Below are 21,884 nucleotides of genomic sequence, written 5' to 3'. Positions count from 1 at the left end.
CACGTGTGTACACACAGCTGTACATGTGTGCAGGCACCACGTGCGCACATGTGTGCACATGAACACCACACACGTGTGGATGCACATGCTTACACTGAAACCCCACAGGTTCGCGCATGTGTCACGCTTACAGGCATGGTACATGTCTGTGTGCATATATCCCACATGCACACGTGCCTGCTTGTGCACGCTTGCCTCCACATGCACGCACACACAGGCACCAGTTGGGTGGAAGGGCTTTTGCAGGCATCGAGCTGGCACCAGCTACACACCTTGCTCTCCCGGGGACCCCAAGCCCGGGGGCAGTTGCAGCCAGGCCCGTGGCCTGGTGGAGCGGTTTGACCCACGAAGAGGCAGGGCGGGCCCTGTGGTGCCGTCTTCGCCAGCTCCAGACTGTGCCTCAGACAGGGGAGAGGGAGAGGGACAGAAGGTCAGAGAGAGGAGAGGGACAGAGGGACAGAGAGAGGAGAGGGACAGAGGGACAGAGACAGTCTCGGAGTGCCTTGCACTTCTGCACAGGGGCTGGGAACTGGGAGGGGCACCCACCGGGCACCCTGGCAGGCCCAGTGGGAGTGGGGGCTCTGGGGGCCGGGCAGCCTCTCTCCCCCGTCTCTGACGGAGGCTGTGGCCAGGTCGCACCCGCCACCAGGTGCCGCGGACGCAGGTGTGCCTGGGGCTGGTTTCCTGCAGAAACCTGCGCGGTGCCCGTGTGGGTGCTAGCGCCAGGGCGGGGTCTCTCTGTGGGTGGCGGGTGGTGGGGACAGCTCCCGGAGGACAGGGGCAGCCCCCCTGTGACAGCGAGCCCCTGCACGCCCCCTGCTGTGGGGCAGGACAGACCACCCCCCTGCCATCCCCATCCCAGCCAGGGTGGGAGTCCCCGGGGTGGCCTGGGAGCTGGGGGAGGGACAGGATTTGGGGGGCAGGTGGCGGTCCCCTGGGATAAGGGCAGGACAACGGGAGGCACCTGCCCGCACTTCAGGGCAGGCCTAGAGGCCCGAGGGAGGCGGCCGAGGCTGAGCTGCCCCCGCACAAGGCAGGTCCCCCGGGACCCCCAGCCCCCCAAACACAAGGCGGCACCCGACTCCTCCAGAACGGGCCCGCATGAGCCAGGGCCCGAGGGGAGACGGAGGGTCCTGGCACACTCTGTCTGGGGCACTCTGGGAGTTCTCAGAGCTGCTGAAAAGGTGACTTAGAGGGGGGCTGCGAACGACACGCCGCGCTGGACCCAGAGCCCCGGATCAAGGTGTGGCAAGGCCACCCCCGCCCACCAGGAGCCCACCGCCTCGCCCTGCTGGGGGCACCACCTTCCCTGGGTGCCCTCCCTACACCCCCGCGCCCAGTTCTCCCCTTTATTCAGGACCCCGTCGCTTTGGACCCGTCGCAAAGACCCTATTTCCAAATAAGATCATGCTCCAGGGCAGGGGAGACTTCCCTGGGTCTTTTCGGGGACCACGGCTCACCCCACACAGGGGCCCTGCCCAGCAGGGCAGCCTGACCACATCCTGGGTTCAGCGCCGGCTGTGATCTGGGGGTGCCCTGACTCGAGGGCACCTGCTCTGAGCTAAGAGAGGGGGCTCTGTCCCACCCCTGCCCACCTGCCCCTGGCCCCCCACTTCCTGCCCTCCTTCCTGCCCCAGGGCGGGGGCCATGTGGGCATGCTGGGGCCTGGCCCCCACCAGGCCTCGCTTGCCCTGCCGAGGGCTGGGTGGCAGGGAGGAAGCCTGCCCGCGCTCGGCCATCCCTCCAGCGCTGGCCTCGGGCCTGGAGAGCGCCTGCAGCCCGGCCCCCGGCTGGAGGAGGGCCGCTCTGAGCCTGGGTGGACAGAAGCTTCCCCTCCGCCCGGGGCCTCACCCAGAGCCCCCAGGAGAAAGAGCCTGCGGCCCAGGGTGGCCTCCACCGGGCACCTGCCATTTGTTGTTTTTCAATGAGGGTAAAATCCGTGCATCAAAAAGTTAACCGTTTTAAGTAAACAAGTCAGCGCCAATTGGTACAGAGCATCACAGTGTTGTGCAGCGACCACCTCTAGTTCCCAAACGCTTTCAACTGCCCCCAAAGGAAATCCTGGTCCCCGCAGCCACGCCCCGTCGCCCCCCACTCTGCTCTCTCCCCGGGAAGTTGCCTGTTCCAGACAATTCGTAGACTTGGAAACAGACAACACTCTCCGGGCTGCGCTGCCCCTTTCCTGCGGATACGGCCTCCAGGCGCACGGCGTCGCAGCCGCACCTGTCTTTCCTCCTTGCGGGTGAGCGCGAGCCCTCCGTGCAGCTGGCCCACGTTTCTCCATCGGCCGCCGCTCGGTGGCTTCCACTTTCGGCGGACGTGCCCGGCGCCGCCGGCTGTGGACACTGGTGGCACGCGTCCGTCTGAGCCCGCCTTCCAGCGCTCTTGGGGGGACACACCTTGGAATGGAACCGCCGCGCCCCGTGTAACCCCGTGTTCAACTCTCGAGAAAGTGCCGAGCCACTTCCCGCGGCGGCGCCATTTCACACGCGCACCGACGCGGCGCGAGCGTGCGCGTTTCTCCACGTCCTTGCCAACGCTTGCTGTTTTCCTTTTCAAGAAATTGCTACCTGCTCTGCTTGGGCTGGGGCGGCTCGGACCCCGCCCCGGCGCTGGATCTCTCGGCCCGCCCACCTGGACACGGCCCACCTGCTTCCGTGGCCCCGGCCCCCGCCCCACCGTGGTCCCTCGTGTCCGAGCAGAGCTGCCCGGGCTGGGAGGCCGCCGGGACCCCCTCCCGTCAGGCTTGGAACCCCCTGTAGCCACCTTCCCCAAACCCGCCGCCTCCTGGGAACCCCTCTCCCAGCAGGGGAGGGCAGGGCTCGGGCCGCACGGTGACGGGGCGCTCCCAGCCGACACCCTGGCGCGGCCGGCGAGGGGCCCTCCAGCAGAGGACGTGTGTTGGGGCAAAGACGAGACCATCGGGCCGCCGGGGTGTCAAACGGAAACTTTCCAGCCGTGAGAAGATGAAATGCTTCTCTTGCTTTCAGGTTGATTTACCCGCTGCCCCCGACGCGGGCGCACGCTCACACACGGGCCCTCAGGCAGCCACACCCCCAGCAACACCTTTACCTTCCGGAATGTTCTCTCTCGCCCGCTGCACCCCCGGCCCGGCCGCTTTGGCTTTCTCCCGTGTGGGCTGCGCCCCTGGGGAGCTGGTGCGCGCCGGGAGCTCATTTCACTGCCTGGCCGGGCAGGGATGTGTCCGGTGAGAAAAGACGAGCCGGCCCTTCTCCCCCTGCCCCCCGCGGGCCTGGGTGTGCCGGGGTGGGGGGCGGCCGCACCAGCGTCTGAGGGCCCATGGCCCCCCAAACCCCGGAGCCCAAAGAGCCTGGCTTCTTGCCAGCCAGGGGGGGCCCACGTGGACCCGGGCACGGAGACACCCCCCAACCCTCTTCTTTCTTCCTTGGCAGGTTTCCGAGGACCTGGACAGCGAGAAGTTCTGTGTGGATGCGAGCCAGACGGCGGCGGGCAGCTGGCTCAAGTACATCCGCGTGGCCTGCTCCGGCGACGACCAGAACCTCAGTATGTGTCAGATCAACGAGCAGGTAGGTCCCAGCTCTGCTCGCGGCACGTCCCGCCCCCGCGTCGTCCTCCGAGGCGGCCGGGGCGAGGCAGGGGGCCGAGGCAGAGGATCGGCGCGCGCCCGCACGGGGTCAGCCCGGCCTGGCTTAGTGTCGCCCCACCGTCCTGCCCCGGAGGCTCCGGATGGCGGCCGACAGGGCCCCGGAGCCAAAAGGCAGAATCCGAACCCGCAGCCACCTGGAAATAGAGCGAAGCGGGGCAGGGAAGGGCCTGTGCGCGTTGCGTCTGGACGGCGCCGTCCAGCAGCCTCCTCCGGGAGGGGCTGCACTGTGCCGAAAAGCCTGGAGCGCAGAGGCGGCCTGGCCGGGCACAGCAGCTTTCTGGGCGCAGAGTCCTGTCCTTGCGGGAGCCAGCCGGTACACTGAGTCAGAGCCGCGCCGAGAGCTCGGCCCCTGGCCAGCCTGGGCGCCACCGCGCCCGCCCCCCACCGCTGGGTGGTGCGCCTTCCCCTCCTGGGCTGGGGTCTCCCACGCCCGCTCGTCCCTGCCACCCGGCACAGCAGGTGTCCTGCTGCCCTTCTCAGCCGCCCAGACCCGCCGGCTGACGAGGAGGGGCGATGCACAGCTCCTCTGGGCTCACCAAGGGCGCCGGGCTCCTGCGCCACCGCAGAGCATGCCCGCGCCGCCTCGTGACTCCTTCTAAGTTTGTAAGGGACCCCCGCCAACCCTTAGACCCCGGGCCCCGCCGTGCCTGTGACCCTGGGCTCCCCGCGGAGGTGCCTCAGGAGCCCCCACCACTTCAATTCAGAGAGGCTCGCTTCTGCTCTAGTATTTTGGGGATATAGATGAGATTTTGTCTGGTCAAAGGGTTGGACAACTTTTAAAATTGTTCCCAAGACCCCAAGACAAAGGGCATGCTCACATGGCTACACAAACCGTTAGGAGGCTCGAGCCCCCCCAAAAAACACGGAGAACCAAGACTGGGCAATCTGACGCCGCCCCAAGCAAGCCACCCCTCTGTCGGACGCGAGCCAGTACCAGCTGCCGTGAGGGGGCAGTGGGGCAAATCCACCTCTGCGGTCAGCACTTCCTGAATTTCCACTAGGAAAAAAAAAATGTTTAATAACCTTTTTTTTCTTACTGACAAAACTAATGCAGAAATACACAAAAGAATAGTCGTAAGCATTAGAACAAAGCTTTGAAATCACCCGTGCCTTCTTTCTGATGAAAGTGTGAGCGAGGGAAGCAGGACCCGATTCCCCGCACACGGAGCGCGCGGGCTTTCCGCTGCCCCCCCCAGCTCGGCTCGCGGAGGCCGGGGCGTCCCGCCGTCGCCTGCCCGGAAGCCGAGGGGCAGCCCTGGGATTTCCGCAGGGCCTGTGTCCCACTTTTGTGAGATTCAGATGAGGATAATGAAGGGCCCATGTTTCTTTTTAATTTTTAAAAATAAATATTTACCTTTGAACTAACCTTAAGCACTGAAGTAGGCCTCTACGTGGTGCGCGTTTCTTTAAAAACTGAACGATCGTGCGGTCAGAACCGGTGCTCCGTAAGCCGTCGCCGTGCTGAGGCTCCAGGACTTAACCCACGCTCATCCCCCATCTCGCGCTCCGCTGGGAAGCCGCGGCCTGGAGCCTGAAATACATCTGGCGCCGCTGCTTGCGTAGGACAACCTCCAAACCCCCCACCCGCTGGGCGCAGCCTCCTGGGACAGGTTCTCCCGCTTGAGGCCCGTGGACTGAAGCAAAGCCACAAACTCAGAAGGCACTTGGAAAGCACATGTGAGCCGGGCCCAGAGCCCAGCGGGCACCCCCAGCGGCAGCTCGAGCCCCCCCCACACCCCCTTTACGTCTGGGTGCCACAGACCGTGTGGCAGTGAGCCTCGGAAACCTCCGGAAGCAGGAGCCAATGGGAAGGGGCCCCGCCTGGCAGGGGGACAGGGAGGAAGGGGGGCCGAGAAGACGGGGGCCCAGCGTCTCCCCCTAAAGTCTCAGCTTCAACTTCCAGCTATTGAAGGAAAATCAGCGGCTTGTGAGATCCGTTTTCCTTTAAAGGGTAATCATTTTTTAAAACTCCAATACTTGTATGAAAAACTGCTCTCAGATAAGTATTTGTCAATAGAATGAAATGACTTTTGAGGAGACCTTTTCGGAAGGGATGTCATAGATTTCAAGCTATTGTTTTAAGTCTCCAGAGTGGAATTGCCCTTTCCCGGGGGGACGGCCATGCGACCTCAGGGGAAAGTATTTCTCTCCTGGTCCCAACGATGGCAAGACAGGGGCTGCAAAGCAGCCAACTCAATTTTGGCCCTACGTGCAGCTGAAATAAAAACTTCCCTCAAATATTAATAATAATTTTTTATTAGAGAATCCTGCATAAAATACAGGGTTCCCATACACTACCATTTTTAACACTGAACACTGGGTGTGCTGCATCTGTTACAACAGCTGAAAGCACATTTTTACAAGAGTGCTGTTAGCCGTGGTCCACGGTTTAACTTAGGGCGCATTGTATTGTGCAGTTCATGGATTTTTAAATTTTTTCATTCTAGTACTATATATATATATGCCCTAAAATTTCCCCTTTTAACTATATTCAGGTCTATGGTTCAGGACTGTTAATTACATTCACAATGTCGTATCACCATCACACCATCCATTACCAAAATGTGTCCGTCGCCCCAAGTAGAAACTGGACATTTTAAACCTTTTCTCCCCGTGCCCTACCCCCACCCTGGCCCTGCATTCTAGATCCTGATCTGAGTTTGCATATTCTGATGATTTCATATCCGTGAGATCACACAATATCTGTCCTTTTGCGTGTAGCTTCTTTCACTCAGCCTTCAGGGTTCATCCACGCATCAGAATGTATCAGAACTTCATTCCTTTTCTGGGCTTAATATTCCCGCTGTGTGTCTCCATACCATATTTTGTTTGCCTGTTCATCTGTTGACGGACACTTGGTTTGTTTCCATCCTTTGGTCATTGCCAACAATGCTGGGACGAACGTCGGTGTGCGAAGTCCGTTCAAGCCCCTGCCGTCACTTCTTCTGAGTGTGTACCTGGGAGTAGAATTGCCAGGTCATGTGTCAGTTCCATACTTACCTTTCTGAGGAACCGCCAATCTGTCTTCTGCAGCGGCTGCGCCAGTTTTCGTCTGCGGCAGGATGAATGAGTGTCCTGTTTCTCCACAGCCTCTCCAACACTTGAATTGCCCATTTCTTAGGAGTAGCCCCTCTAGTGGGTCTGAAATGGTAACTCATTGTATTTCCCTGATGGCTAGTGATGGTCGTCGTCTTTTCATGTGCTCTGGGACATTTGTATATCTTCTTTGGAGAAATGTCTGTCCAAGTCTCTTGCCCATTTTCTAATTGTTTGTCTTTCAGCTTTTGAGTTGAAGCATTTGTTTATATAACCTGCATGGTTTAACACTTCTAGGTTACGTAGTTTCCAAATATTTTTCCCTACTGAGCAGGATGTCATTTTACTTTCATGATAAAGTCCTTTGATGCACAAAAGTTTTTAGTTTTTATGAGGTCCTATTTAGCCTTTATGTTTTTTATTTTGTTGCATGTGCGTTGAGTGTAGAGTCTAAGAAACCAGTGCCTAGCCCAAGGTCCTGAAGAGGCTTCCCTGCATTTTCTTCGAGGAGTTTGACAGTTCTGGCCCTGAGACTCAGTCTTTAATCCATTCGGAATTGATTTTTGTATAAGGTGTGAGGGGGGTGTCCACCTTTATTCTCTGGCAAACGGACGTCCACTTTTCCCAGCACTACAGGAAAGAGCCTGTCCTTTCCCAGGTGGTGTCTGCCCCCTTGTCAAAAAGCAGGTGGCCATCAAAGGGAGGCCTGGTTTCTGAGCACTGAACTTGATTCCGTTAGTCTGTATGTCTGTCCTTGTGCCAGTACCACGCCTGTTAGATTGCTGTGGCTTTGTAATGAGATTTAAGATCGGGATGTGTGACCCTCTAACTTCGCTCTTTTTTCAAGATGGTTTTGGCTATTCGGAGCCCCTTACCAGCCCGTATAAGCTGAATGATTGGTTTTTTCCATTGCTGCAGGGAAGGTTATATGGAATTGCAGTGAATCTGCTAACCGCTTGGGGTAGAATGCATCTCACAATATTCAGGCTTCCAGTTATGAAGGTTGAAAGTCCTTCCATTTACTTAGGTTTTCTTTGATTTAATTTAGCAATGCTCTGTTGTTTTCTGTTTTCTGCATACAAGGCCTTTACATCCTTGGTTAGATTTATTCCTAGATTTTTAATTCTTTTAATGGCTATTGTAAATGGACTTTTTCTTGATTTCTTCTTCTAATTGATAGAAATACAGCCAGTGTTTGCCTTTCAATGTATGCCACCGCATTCCGGAGTTCATTTTCCAGCTCTAGGAGCTTTGTTTTGGACTTTTTTTCAGGATTTTCTGTATATAGGATCATTTCATCTGCAAATAGGGTCAGTTTTACTTCTTCCTTGCCAATCTGGATGCCAATTATTTCTTTTCTTCTGTGCTCTGGCTAGAACGTCCAGGACGAGGCTGACTAACAATGGTGACAGTGGGCATCTCAGTGTTGTTCCTGATCTTAGAGGAAAAGCTTTCAGTCTTTCCCCAGTAAGTAAGGTGTTAGCTGTGAGAATTTCATGTATGTCCTTTATCATGGTGAGGCAAGTTTCCTTCCATAGCTTTCTCAGTGTTTTAATCAAGAAGGCATGCTGGATTTTATCAGGTGCATTTTCTTCATCAGTTGAGATGACCATCTGCTTTTTCCTTCGTTCCGTTAATGTGGTGTATTACAGAAATTGATTTTCTTACATTGAAACACCCTTGCATACCAGGGATAAATCCCATTTGATCATGGTGTATAATTCATTTAATGCGCTTTTGGATTCAGTTTGCTAATATTTTGTTGAGAATTTTTGCCTCTATATTCACAAGAAATGTTAGTCTGCATTTTCTTTTCTTGTGGTTTCTTTATCTGGCTTTGGTATGAGGGTGATGCTGGCCTCCTAGAATGAATTAGGGAGTGTTCCCTCCTCTTCAGTTTTTTGGAAGAGATTGAGCAGGATTAGTGTCAATTCTTCCTGGAATGTTTGGGAGAATTCCCCTGTGAGGCCATCTGGCCTGGGCTTTTCTTTGTTGGGAGGTTTTTGATGACTGATTCCATCTCTTTGCTGGCAATTGGCTTGTTGAGATCTTCCATTTCTTTTTGAGTTAGTCTAGGCATGTTGTGTGTTTTTAGGAATTCTTTCATTTCATCTAGGTTGTCCAATTTTTTGGCATACAGTTGTTCATAGTATCCTCTTATACTCCCTTTTTATTTCAGTAGGATCAGTAGTAATGTCCCCCCTTTCATTTCCTGTTTTAATTGTTTCTGTCCTCTCTCTTTTTTTCCTCTTAAGTCTAGCTAACGGTTTATCAATTTTATTGCTCTTTTCAAAGAAATGCTGCTGTAGGGCAAGGTGTTCCATATTTTTATCTCCTAGAGTTTAAAGTATCACTCAAGTCTCATAGTTCCTTGTAGATCTTCTGTCTAGATGACGTATCCATTATTGAGAGCGCTATATTGAAACCTCTTACGCTAACATTCCATTTCTCCCTCCAAATCTGCTAGTATTTGCTTCATGTATTTTGGGACTCCACTGTTAGGTACATATAGAATTGTTATGCCTTCTTGTTGAATTGACCCCTTTCTCAGTATGCAGTGGCTATCGTAACAGTCCCTTGTAAAAGTCCAATATTAGGAGAGCTGCTCCAGTGCTCATGGAGTTACTACTTGCATGGCATACTTTTTCCATCCTTTCATTTCAACTCTCTTATGTCTTTGGATTTCAGGTGAGGCTCTTGTAAACAGCATAAAGCAGGGTCATGCTTTTTAATCCATTCTGCCAACTGCTGCCTTTTGACTGGAGAATTTAATCCACTTACATTTAAAGTCACTACTGACAATACAGGGCTTTCTTCTGCCATTTTTATATTTAGCCTTTGTAACATACCTTCCTTGGCCCTAAATTCTTCTGTTAATGCCTGCTTGCATATTTATGATTTTTGGTATTGTACCGTATTGAGTGCCCTCAAATTTCTACATGGATATCTTTTTCATATATTTTCCTTGTGGTTATCATGGGGTTAAAACTTAACACCCTCGGTATCTAACAATCCTATTGGATTTGGCTTGTCTTCAATAGCATGCACATACATTGTTCCTCGACCTCACCGTCGCCCCACCTTTTTTCATACTTATCTTTATGTCTTTGTACATTGTATATCCAAAACCATCAATTTATCATTGTTTTTATGTATTTGCATTTTAATACCTGCAGGGAGTCAGAAGTGGAGTTCCAGAGCAAACAGTACTCTACAATAGCACTGGCATTTATAATTACCCGAATGGTTGCCTGTACCGCAGGTCTTTCTCTCCCTCTTCTGCTCTGAGCCCGGGTCTAGTGTCCTTTGCTTCAGGCTGAAGAATGCCTGTAGCCTTGCTCGGAGAGCAGGTCTAGCGGTGGCGAACTCCCTCCGCTTTTGTTTGTCTGGGGCTGCCTTCCTCTTTCCCTCATTTTTTAAAACAAGTCTCTCTGAATGTAAAATTCTTGGCTGGCAGTTGTTTCCTTTCAGCACTTTTTCAACCTACTGCCTTCTTGCTTCCGTGGCTGCTGATGAGAAATCGGCACTCAGTCTAATTGGGACTCCCTTGTCCACAGCACACTGCTTTCCTCTTGCAGGTTGCAGAGGCCTCTCCTTGCCCTTCACCTTTGAGAAGGGTGGTGGACACATGACGCGATGCGTGTCCCTTCACGGTTGTCCTGTTCGGTGTTCTCCAGGCTCCTTGGGTGTGCGTAGGTGCATCGTTCGCTAAATTTAGGAGGTTCTGTCATTCCTTTGAATATTCCTTCCATCCCTTCCTCTCCATGTTGGACCCCTTCCTGCCCTGATGGTGCTCCATGGGTCTCCTAGGCCATTTCCGCTTTTTGAATCTGTTTGCTCTCTGCTCCTCGCCCTGGCTCATGTCCAGGGCCTCGTCTTTGAGTTCACTGTCTCCTTCCTCTGCCAGCTCCGATCTGCTGTTGGAACCCTGCTGGGAGTGCTTTATGTCCGTGTGTGGTCCAGCTCCAGTAGTTCTGTTTGGTTTCTTTCTAAAATTTCTACCTCTTGACTGAGATTGTCATATTGTTTCTTCGTTGTTTTCCTGATATCCTTTAGTTCTTTCTCTGTATCTTACTTCATCTCCTTGATCATTTCTTTAAGATCATTTTTTTCAAGTCTTTGTCCCGTATGTCCACACCTTGTGTTCCTTGTTGATGTTTTCTTGTTGATGATTTTTATCTCTTCCTTTGGATGGGCTGTCATTTCCTATTTCTTTGTCTTATAATCATTTCCTGCTCCTTATACATTTTAATATTCTAAAATGTTAACTCTAGGATTTATTCCTTGAGATACCTTATATTTTGTTTTTGGTATTTTTTTTTCATTTGTAACCAGCTGGTAATGTGACAGAGATTTTCTGGAATGTCAGGAGCTTACAAAACCAAGCCCAAAAAAAGCACTTTCCACCGTTTCTGCAAATGGGCTCTGCATTGGCCGGTGCTCTCCATCGAGCTCAGCCCCTGCCAGGCAGGCCAGCCCAAGGAGAGTGCCAAGCGCAGGGCCCCCGTCTCTTCCGGCCTGTGTCTTGTGCTGGGCTTGTACTTGCCTGGTGGCCTCAGGAATCCTCGCTTCCATGAGTTTGAATCTCCCCTCTGCTTGCCCGGGCACACGCTGTCTCCCTCTCCGTGCCTGGCCCTGCAGACTTAAAGCAGGAGGGCCTGCGTCCCCAGCAATGGTTCCCACGCATGCTCCTTGTCTCGTGCTACTTTCACCTGGGAGGGAGAGGACACGCCGGAGAGGAGTTTCTCAAGTGCGTCCTTCCAGCAGGAGCAAGGCCAGGGGCCCCCCAAACTGCCCTGGGCAGGGGCTGCGAGAGGGCCAGGAGGGCTTCGGGCGATTTGCCCCCAGCCCCCCACACTCTGCTTTCTTGACGGCCCCGCCCCTGCGGCTGGACTGTCCCCGGCAGCTCCAAGGAAGTGTCCTGTCGTCAGCTCCTCTGCCGCCTGGTTGGGGCCACCCTCAGAGACGGTCCCCAGTGACCCGAGGTCACTACTCCAAAGCAGCGACCTTGGGGACGTGGCTTTTGACGTCCCTCTCTGGCACCATCCAGCCACGATGCGAGAGTGGGCAATGGGCAACGCGGACCCCCAAGAGAGCTCGGCCGGTCTTTGCTGCAGTTGACCAGCCTCTTCCGCCGCTTTCCTGGGTGCTGCGCAGGAAGTGCGGCATGATGTGGAGGGGCGCCTCGCAAACTTCCCAGAGCCCCAAGAGTTTCCCCCGGGTTTCCCAGGAGTCGCAGAGACCCGCACACCCAGCTAAGTGAGCAGGCTTTCTCTCTCAGACACACACAGAGGTGAACAAGCCTTCTCTTGCACACAATTTCTCTCGCACACCTAAGTGAACAAGGCTTCTCTTGCACACACACCTAAGTGGTCAAGCTCTTTCACACACAACCCATACGTGAACAAGCTCTCTCACACACCTAAGTGAACAAGTTCTTTCTCTCACACACATAAATGAACTATCGCTCACACATGCACACACAAGTGAACAAACTCTCTCACGCACAGAAGTGAGCAATCTCTCACACACATCTGCATGAACAAGCTCTTTCCCAATTACACACAAGTAAACGATTTTACTCTTACACACACCTAAGTGAGCAAGCTCTCACACACACATCTACACGAGCAAGCACTTTCTCTCACACGTACATACATGAACAATCTCTCTCAAATGCACATACAAGGAATCCATGTCTGAGTGCCATAAAAATGGCGTTTCGTGGGAAAATCTCTTAAAGGTTATCTTTAAGCTCAAAACCAATTTTCAGAGAAGAAACGAGACTGGGGAAAGGAGAGGGTCTCAGCCTCATGAAGAGAACATTCTGGAAGCCACGGCTTCCCAGAGACGATGAGCCTACGTCCGGCTTTTCCGTCTGAGTCTCCCCCCGGCAGGGGTCTGCCCCGCCTTCTTTGGCGCGACGGCGGGCGGGAGAGCAGTGACGTGCCCCCAGCCCGTCGTGGGGCCCCGTGCTGGGCTGCCGGGTGTCAGGAGCACCCCACACCCTGCGTAGCTGTGAGACCACGAGCATCGGGGGCCCCAGGCAGCCTGTGGTGTGGACAGAGCGTTGATCTGCTTCTTCCCCGGTCGCTGACCGCCGCCCCCAGGCCCCAGCCTCGCCTGCCGTGCCCTGAGGCCCTGCCTTGGTACAGAGGGTGGCGATTTGGGGAGGCGGCCGGAGAAGGGGCAAGCCCCAGGGCTCAGCAGACACCCACCACATGTCCTCCGCCTGCCCCTGCCCGCGCCCTGGCGGCTGGACACCACGGGAGGGGGCCTGCCTCTCCGGGCGGGGCGGTCCAGGGCCTGCTTCGGACATGGCTCTTGCCCAGTGGGGCCGTGCCACCCCTGTGGCCGCTGGGACCTTAGGAAAGGCTGGCCTGGCCCGTGTCCTCAGCCGTGCAGTGAGACCCTCACTCGGGGAGCCCCGAGGCGTCGCCCATTCCCTGCTGGCCACCTCGGGAGCTGTAACTGGCCTGTTGTCCCACTGACCCCTCCAGCTCCTGATGACGGGGGGGGGGGCAGGTAGCGGAGGCCAGGGGGCTGTTTGCCCCCAACTCCAATCTGCCACCTCCAAGGTGGCTTGTGGTTTGTCACATAAGGAACGAGGCCATGGCGAGAGGTCCTCCTGGGCCTGGAGCACCAGCCAGGAGGTACCAGGGCCCCCAGCAGACAGTCGGGGGACAGCGAGCCTTTCTGCCAGGGTTTTCGGGTGCTCGGCAGGCAGCCGCAGCGCCTCGATTGACAACCCAGCACCTCTGAAGTCACCTGGGGCGCCGCGTCGCGGCCTCTAACTGACGTTCTCATCTGAGCGAGCCCAGGGGCCCCCTGCCCCCGCCCCCAGCCTCCCTCTCCCTCCCTCACCCCACCCCTGATTTTCACTTTGGAAGATGAGAGGCATTTGCATCACCCCTGGGTGGTTCTCTCGTAATGAGAAGCAAACGCTTGGGTTTGGAGGGTTTCGGAGACACAGGCAGGGCTTGTTCCTGAATTGGTTTCCGCGATAAGAAAGAAAACGGGCGGCTCGGGTCGAAACGGCACAGGGGAGGAAGCGGCCGGCGGAAGAGAGCGGGTTCTCCTGTTTTCTCAGCGGGGCGAGAATGTTGGTGGCAGGAGAGGGGGCCGGGGGCGCCAGCGCTGCGTCAGGGGCGCACGTCCGGGCCTCGCAGACCCCCAGGTCTGTGGAGACCACCGGCAGCCGCCCCGCGCCACCCCCGGGCTGCAGACGGCATCCTCGGATCGGCAAAGCAAACCCAACCTGCCGGGCACAGGGAAAACCCAAAGGTCCCGACCCATGCCCAGGCCGAGAGCAGAGCGGGCGCCGTGCCCGTCGGCCAGCGGGCGGCAGAGCTCGGGCTTCAGTGCCCCTGCTGAGCAGGGGGCCCCCAGTGCCCCCAGAGGGTAGGCAGACAAGGCTGAACTCCTTCTCAGCGCATCCAACAAAGGCCCCCTGGGAGGAGATTAGCTGCCGGATAAGCACGCGGCCCGCGCAGACGGCCAGCCCTGCTCTGTGTGAAAACCTGGTGCTGCGCAGTGCGGCCCGGTGGCCAGGGCGCTTTGCTTTTTGCTTTCATTTCCTTCGCCCAGCTCAGACCCCTCTCTTCTCCCCGGCCTGTGATCTGCCAGGATTGCAATTTAAACTAGAGGCACCCAACATCCATCATGCTGAGCCAGCCCCCTGTCACTGGCGCGTTTCCTCACTCCCTCTGCTCTGGTGCCCCACAATTTTTTAAAATTAGAATCTTAAAATTAATTTGCAGGTTTCAGTGGCAGCTTCCAACAATCAGGTACTATTTTCCCGTTGAAAACGAGAGGGGCAAGGGCAGGGGACTGGTGTTAGCATTTCTTACCAGTTCACAAAAGACTCAAAATATAACCAGTTTGTTTTGATTCAGAAAACTGTCGCACTTTGCACGACTCTCTTTGGAACAAACCGTTCCCCAGCCTGGCAAGACTATAAATTAAACCACGCCAGAACCACACCACCGCATACCTGCGGTTATCATCTGCGCAAATTCATATTCTTTTTCTTCTTAATCAAACGGAACACTTTATTAGAAGAAACAATTTAGGAACCTTGAAGATCATTTAACTATGGACTAAAAATTTTTCTATATAATCCAGATACAAATGTCCAATGAAGAGAGAATACAGAATATTTTTTTAAATGTTTTGAGCCGTGGAGAAGGTGACAGAATGTCTTGACAGCAACCGAATGTAAGGATTGTGGCGCAAATTTAAAATTGCGTTAGCCGCCCTTGGAAAGAGGGGGGCACTGCACATTCCAGCCACCCCAAAAGCCTTTTCCTCCCTCGGCCAGAGGAAAGAATTGCCTGTGTGTCCCTGAGTCTGGAGACGGAGCCGAGCTGGGAACTGCTGTCCTCCTGCCCCTGAGAACTTGGGCAGCCAGTGGAGCTGGCGGAAGGCTCCAGAAGCCGGGCAGGAGCTCGGGGGAAGGAGAAGGAAGGCTGTCCAGACCCTCGGCGGCCGCCAGAGCCGTCCCGGCTCCGTCTTGGGTTTCAACACCGCGTGCTCGGCTGCCGGGCTGGGGGCTCCGGGGGGCACAGGCCCTTCCCAGAGGGAGACGGCCAGCGCGGGCACAGCAAGCATAAGCCGAATGGGGGCCGCCAGGGCCTCGAGCCGCAAGGCAGCCCTGCGACCCCCTCCTCCCTTCCACAGCTCTGGAGAGTTGCGACAGGCTCAGGAACAGCCCTGGGAGCAGCGGCCTGAGACAGACCCACGGAGGCCGGCGGGGCCACTGGGCACACGCGCTCCTCAGCGATGGCGTCCCTCTCGGAGGCCTTGGGATTCCGCTCGCCGCGCGCGTCTTTTGTGAGGAAAGTCCCTCGAAGCTTTAACAAATCTGAGTGCAGTCGGATCCAGAAATGCAGGGTGGCGTGGGGTGATCTTTCTCAAGATAAGTCCAACAGCCCTTTAAAGGACCTCAAACCCGATAACGAGGAGAAAACTGTCCAGAAGTTTTCTTGGTCCCTTACCCATTTTCGAGAAAATCATTGATACCACAGGGGCAACATGCATTTTATCTACCGACTTTTAGTCTGCAATCTAGAAAGTTCTCTCCCGTGTATTTTGGATGGGACTTTTCATGTGTTTGAATTTTCCCAGATTAAGCAGGTATGAAAATTGTGGAATTTGAACCTATTTGAAATGTGTTCTTGTGATTGATTGGATCTGTACTTCTAAATGCCTCAGGAGCTCTAAGGGGGAAGTACCCAAAGCCGACAGCCGTTGTAAATTTGAAATATTTCTTTGTCTTAAGGTTGTCGGGGGGAAACATGATGTTCACTTTCATAAAAGGCTCTGTCTAAATGAACGTGACCCGTGCAAATCCAGCTTTTCTCGAGCAATTTCCCTGCCTTTTGTTGAGAAAGCGGCTGCTTATTTGTCCCCAAACTCCATCTTCCGAGAGGGAGGCGCCTCTCTGAGCCTGGAGGGTGACACACGGGAGAAGGAAAGAGGTGGCCGCCCTCAGGTGCGCCCGGCTCGGTGCTGCTCGCCTCGAAGGGCGCAAGTGGGGCGCGACCCCCCAGCTGTGTTGGGCACCGTCATTTTAAAGCCATTTAGCGCAGACGTTTATGGCGGCTCGTGAGCGTGGCTGCTGCGCAGGCCCTGCCCACCCCAGCCTTAACCCAAGGAAACGTTCCAGCCGGGTCCGCGGCCGTGGCCGTGGAGGAGGGACGCAGGGCGCGCGGTGGCCGCTGGCCGGCGGGGCAGGCGCTCGGGCTGCCGCTGAGACGTCGGGCTCTTACTCTCCCGCATGGATCGCCCTCCCCACCTCGTGCTTGGGAAGCGGGTGTCTCCGAGACCCCAGGACTTGCAGCTCCCCCAGGAACTAAGCCCCTCTGCCCTCTTTCCAGAACGCTGCGAGCCTGGCCAGGGCGCCCATGGGGCGCGGGTCCCCACGCGGCCGGCTGCAGGGCGCGGGGCGCCAAGGTTTTGGGGCGCCTGGGACTGATGGAGGGGAACCCTGATCGCGCCATGTGCAGTGCCTCCCTGGCCCCTGCCACCCGCCCCAGCCATGGATCCCAGCCTTTGTCCCGGAAGTCGCCACTGAAACGCGGCCACCGGGAGCCGTGGCCCTCACCGCTGGTGGATCAGCCGCTTGTTGGATTTGGAACATGTGGGAAGACGTGGCGGCTTTGGGGGAGGAGGCAAGGGTCTCCCATGGGACCTCTGAGCCTGCCCGCCCAGTTAGGGAAGGTGGGGTCAACCCGGCTCCCCCCCAGAGGCAGGGAGGCCGCCCCCCCCACGGTGGCCGGCGCTGAGAGCCACCAGGTCCCTGCGGCTCCAGGTCCGGCTGAGTGTCCAGAGTGTCCCCCAGGTCCCCGCAGGCGCCAGGCGCACAGGGCCGGATACTGGGCACCCCAACAGCCGTTCCGTGGGTGCCCGGGGCTGAGGGAGGGGGAGCCCGCTGTACGCAGTGATCCCCGGCAGGCAGCTTCCTCCTGTGGTGGCCGGGAGGGCACCCCCGCGGGACAGCGCCGAGAGGCCCGGCGACCTCTGAGCTGGGGGGTGGGGGGGGTCCAGGCGACCTCGGAGCTGGGGGGAGGTGGGGGGGTCCAGGCGACCTCGGAGCTGGGGGGAGGTGGGGGGGTCCAGGCGACCTCGGAGCTGGGGGGTGGGGGGGTCCAGGCGACCTCTGAGCTGGGGGGGTGGGGGGGGTCCAGGCGACCTCGGAGCTGGGGGGAGGTGGGCGGGTCCAGGCAACCTCGGAGCTGGGGGGAGGTGGGGGGGTCCAGGCGACCTCGGAGCTGGGGGGAGGTGGGCGGGTCCAGGCAACCTCGGAGCTGGGGGGTGGGGGGTTTCCAGGCGACCTCGGAGCTGGGGGGGGGTCCCCGGGCACCTGGTCTGCCTCTGAAGGTGGGAGGAGGGCGTCAGGGCGGCCCTGCCAGCCGAGGTGGGGGCGTGGGCGGGTGACAGGAACACAAGGGGGGCTCTCCAGAGGGAGGTGGGACGCGCCCAGCCCCCACCCGCCCCGCGCGGGCCCGCAGGTCAGAGCCCCTCCGCCCCCGCCCTCGCGGGGCTGCCGGGGCAACATCACCCCCTAATGGGGACCCGCGGAGCCGCCGCCCCTCTCTCCCCGCTGTTCTCGGGGACCGGGACAGGGCCGCACCCACGCGCGAGGAGGCAGCAGCGAGCCGCAAGTCAGCCAGACCGAGCACTAAGCATGCACTTGCTGGATGCGATGTGCGCTGCTTATTGCACAGATAAAAGCGCGATTGGCTGGGAAGCGGACTTGGCCCAATGGATAGAGCATCCGTCTACCACATGGGAGGTCCACGGTTCAAACCCAGGGCCTCCTTGACCCGTGTGGAGCTGGCCCATGCGCAGTGCTGATGCGCGCAAGGAGTGCCCTGCCACGCAGGGGTGTCCGCGTGTGGGGGAGCCCCATGCATAAGGAGTGCACCCCGTAAAGAGAGCCGCCCAACACGAAAGAAAGTGCAGCCTGCCCAGGAATGGCGCCACACACACGGAGAGCTGACAGAACAAGATGACGCAACAAAAAGAAACACAGATTCCCGTGCCGCTGACAACAACAGAAGCGGAAAAGACGCAGCAAATAGACACAGAGAACAGACAACCGGGGTGGAGGGGGAAGGGGAGAGAAATAAATAAATAAAATAAAATATTAAATTAAATTTCTAAAAAGTGCGATTGGCTGGAGCCCCCACACCTGCCGACTCCCCTGCCATAGGAGGCGTGAGGGGACTTCGGGCCTTTGGGGCCACAGCGACCTGCAGTTGTGCCCGACTTTGAAATGCAGGGGCTGAAGTTTCCTTTTTTAAAGCAATGCTTCGGCCACCGTGTGAGTTTTTAGAAAAGATACAAAATTGGAACTTAGACTCCACTTAAAAGACCTCTCATTATTTCAGCATCTTGCCTGAAAATGATTGCCAGATAAAATAACTGCGGCAGGCCACGGCGAGGGTCTTGACACACTGGTAGGATTTCTCTGTGCTGGTGCGCTTTTCTACCCGGGCAGCTCCACTGGCTGCGTGTCTGCCTCCAGGTGGGCTTTGGGGACGCAGTGAGCGGTCACTGGGTGTCTTTCTGGGGTTCGTAAGGTGGGAAAGGGGCCTGATGGGTCATCGGGGAGCTCAGGTCTTCCAGATGCTCCCCTGGGGGCAGGATGAGGGGGGACCCCAGGCCATGTGCTCGGATGGGTCTGGGGTTCGGGCCCCCCTGAGCAGGCTGGCCTGACGCGGGCTAGAGTGAGGGGGCGGCCTCATCTCCCCGGAGATGCTCCCCCAACCCCGCACGGCCGGGGTCTGCTGAGCTCCCCCACGTCTGCCTTCGTGACCCCAGGGGCTTCCCAGGGAAAGCTGCCTGGGGACGCTTCAGTGCAAGGCGTCCCAGGGCCGGGGGGGTGGGGGTTGGCCTGGGTCTCCTTGTGGCTTCCGTGGCCCGCAGGCTCCTGGAAGCCCCGTGGTCACTGTCCTCTATGGCAGAGACCCGACCGCCACATGCAGGCGTGGGGTGCCAGCAGGGGACAGCCCAGAGAGAAGGCCTCCCAGTGCCCAGCATTTCTGGACCTGAGATGCACGCTCGGGGGGCTGGTGAAGGCGGGGAGGGCCGGGCTCTCTCCCAAACGCGCCCCAGGCCTGCAGTGCCTGTGGTCTGGGCGCTGCCCCTTTCCAGCCCTGCCGTGCTCCCCTTGCTGAACTGCTAGAACTTTCTAAATCTTGGCCTCCACCTCGGCACCTCCATGGCAGGCTCCGCCATTCCAGGAGGCACATTGGCGGCTGCAGCTGGCACGCGCCAGAGCGGCACGCTGCCCAGGGCTCAGGGCTGAACATTCCAGTTTCAGCACCCCTTGACCTCAGGGCTGGTCTCCCCTGCTCCCACTTTCAGGGATGTCCCCATCTCAAGAACCCCAGATGGCCGTGGGGTCCCTCCCCTTCCTGGTGGCTTCCGTGTGTGCGTGGAAACCCCAGTCCGGCATCTTGAACCACTGGCTCCTTGCCACGGGTCCACGGCCACTTTTACAAACACCCAAATTCACTCTCAACCCCCTCTGGACCCCGAGCCCCCCCGCCCGAGTGGCCAAAGGGGCGTCATCTGCCGACACATTAAGGAAAGAACCTGAAGACCCTACCCAGGCCCTGCTGCTGATGAAGAGGGACCCTCCAGCTCTAGTGACCCAGGGGCGTCCCCCGGGAGCACCGGCTGTCGCCTACTGAATTTGGCCCCCCAACGGGATCAAAGGGGCCTCCAGGGCTCCCCCAGGCACTCCACAGACACCCGCAGGGGCCGCCTCGGTGGCAGGGTGGGCACGCCTCGAGACGCAGGCTCACCTGTCTGCCTCCCCCCCCCAGATCTACTACAAAGCCGTCAAGGACATCGAGCCGGGCGAGGAGCTGCTGGTGCGCGTGAAGGAGGGCGTCTACGGCCTCGGCGCGGAGCCGCCCAGTCTGGATGGTAAGCCCCCCCCAGCCAGGGGCCCCCGCTGGGACCCCCGAGACACCGGCACTCCCCAAGCCCCCCGGTCCCCCCAGGGCGGGTGGCTGCTCCCTGCTGAGCCCCACCCAGGCCGGGCGAGCCTCTTTCCAACCACCCCTCCACCAGGTGCGCCTCCTGCTCTGTCCTCCGAGCAGCCCCCCAAATTTGGGGGGGGCTTCTCCCACAACGTGGACGAAGGGGTATCGTGTGGAATCGCCTCTGGGCAGCGTGGGAGTCCTGGGGGCTCCAGTTTGCTTTTCAGCCCGTCGTTATCGGCAACGACGACAGCCTCATTTGCGGTCCCCAGGACGGGGGAAAAAAAATCCCCGAACCAGTGCTGTGGCTGGGAGGAGGCCCGGGGAGCCCCAGGGCTGGCGGTCACCTGCCTGGCGGCAGTCGCGTTTGAAGGGCCAGGTGGCAGCTCTCCAGTTAAAACCAGAAAGTCCACGGGTGCGCTCGGGTGCATTTCCTTGGTGGGGGCGGGACTCCTCCTGGGTGCTGGGTGCTGATACGGCTCCAGCTCTCTCCTTCCTCTCCACCTGCCCCGGGCGTCGTCTCTCCAAGGCGAAGCACCCTGAGCTGCTTTCCCGCCCCCTTGCCGCCGAGAGGAGCCAGGCCCCGACGGGCAAGCTGTTCCAAAATGCGCACCCGGGTCCCCCCGCTCAGGCGTCCACTCGCCTCCGGGGCCCTGGGGGCCCTTTCAAATGCCCGAGGAGGAGCAGGCAGGAGGGGCCTGGCCATCTGGGCGTGACCGTGTCCAGGAGCTCCTTGACCGGGGGAGCACCGGCCCCAAGGCCGAGACCCAGCTTCCCAGAGAAGCCCCCCCCACACTGCAGCGCTGGACTCCCACGCCTGCAGCCAGCGCGGCCCGGAGGGAGTTTGGCTCCTTCCTGCCTTGCGTCCCCTCCGCAGCCCTCGGTTAATGATTAATGCTAGCAGCCGCCAGCCTCTCCCAGCACCCGCCCTGCACCCCGGCCCCAGCTCAGCCGGGGAGCGGTCGGACCCTGGCGTCAGCTGGAAGCCTCCGCCACCAGGCACGGGGACCCTGCCTTGATTTACCCATCTGGTGTGGCCCAATTAGGCACCTTCTGTCACGCAGCTCTTTGTCCCCGGCTTGTCTGAAAGGAAATCACCTCCACAGGACAATTTTACGAGCCTGAGCTTATCCGGATCCTCTTCTAAAGTTTGGTTTTAATTAGGCTGGTGGGGAAAGAAAAATAAATTAGAGAAATCCGGGTAGCAGGGGGAAGGTCTCATTTCCCTTAAAATAATTGTCGAGAAGACCTATGAATCTTTGATAACAAGTGAGAACTGCCAAAGATAAATCTCCCTAATTTCGGGAGAGTGTTCGACGACGGAACTTCACGTGTATAGTGAACTCTCGTTCTTCCAGAAGGCTTTACAACCCTCGGTGCCTATTGCCTCCAACCCCTAGTAATTTCTCAAACATTTGCGGGCTAATTGCTTTCAACACATAATAGTCCAACATCAAATATTTGACTTTGCCTGCTCTTTTCTGTCAAGATCACTCACTTCTTTGCCTCCCCAACAACCCCCTCCTCCACCCCCAGTTAAACTCCGAAAAGGAAAATGCAAAAATGTTCCTCACTACGATAATTATCGTAAAAAAAAATCTTTTATCCCAGCCCCAGCTAAAAGCAACTGGCCCCTTATCACTGCTGGAATTTGGAGCAGGCTCTCGAGTTCCTTTGAGTCTCGACTCTGGTAGATTAGCATGTAGATGCCACATAATTGCGTC

General features: G+C 57.4%; 1 protein-coding gene across 5 annotated transcripts in view; it reads left to right on the top strand.

Moving 5' to 3' along the window:
• The window catches only part of PRDM16 (PR/SET domain 16), a 320,281-nt gene that overhangs the window by 260,241 nt on the left and 38,156 nt on the right, over positions 1 to 21,884 (top strand). For 4 of the 5 annotated variants that reach the window (XM_058304601.2, XM_058304600.2, XM_058304599.2 and 1 more), the window contains exons 4-5: positions 3,414 to 3,548; positions 20,002 to 20,104. In XM_058304601.2, coding sequence (XP_058160584.1) covers positions 3,414 to 3,548; positions 20,002 to 20,104 — 238 coding nt within the window. Of the gene's footprint in view, positions 1 to 3,124; positions 3,209 to 3,413; positions 3,549 to 20,001; positions 20,105 to 21,884 lie in introns of those variants that run through there. The other variant, XM_058304602.2, reaches the window with a different exon arrangement.

Source organism: Dasypus novemcinctus, chromosome 9, assembly GCF_030445035.2.
Source record: "Dasypus novemcinctus isolate mDasNov1 chromosome 9, mDasNov1.1.hap2, whole genome shotgun sequence".
NCBI classification, from domain to species: Eukaryota; Metazoa; Chordata; class Mammalia; order Cingulata; family Dasypodidae; genus Dasypus; species Dasypus novemcinctus.
This window is presented reverse-complemented; position numbering and strand designations above follow the sequence as displayed.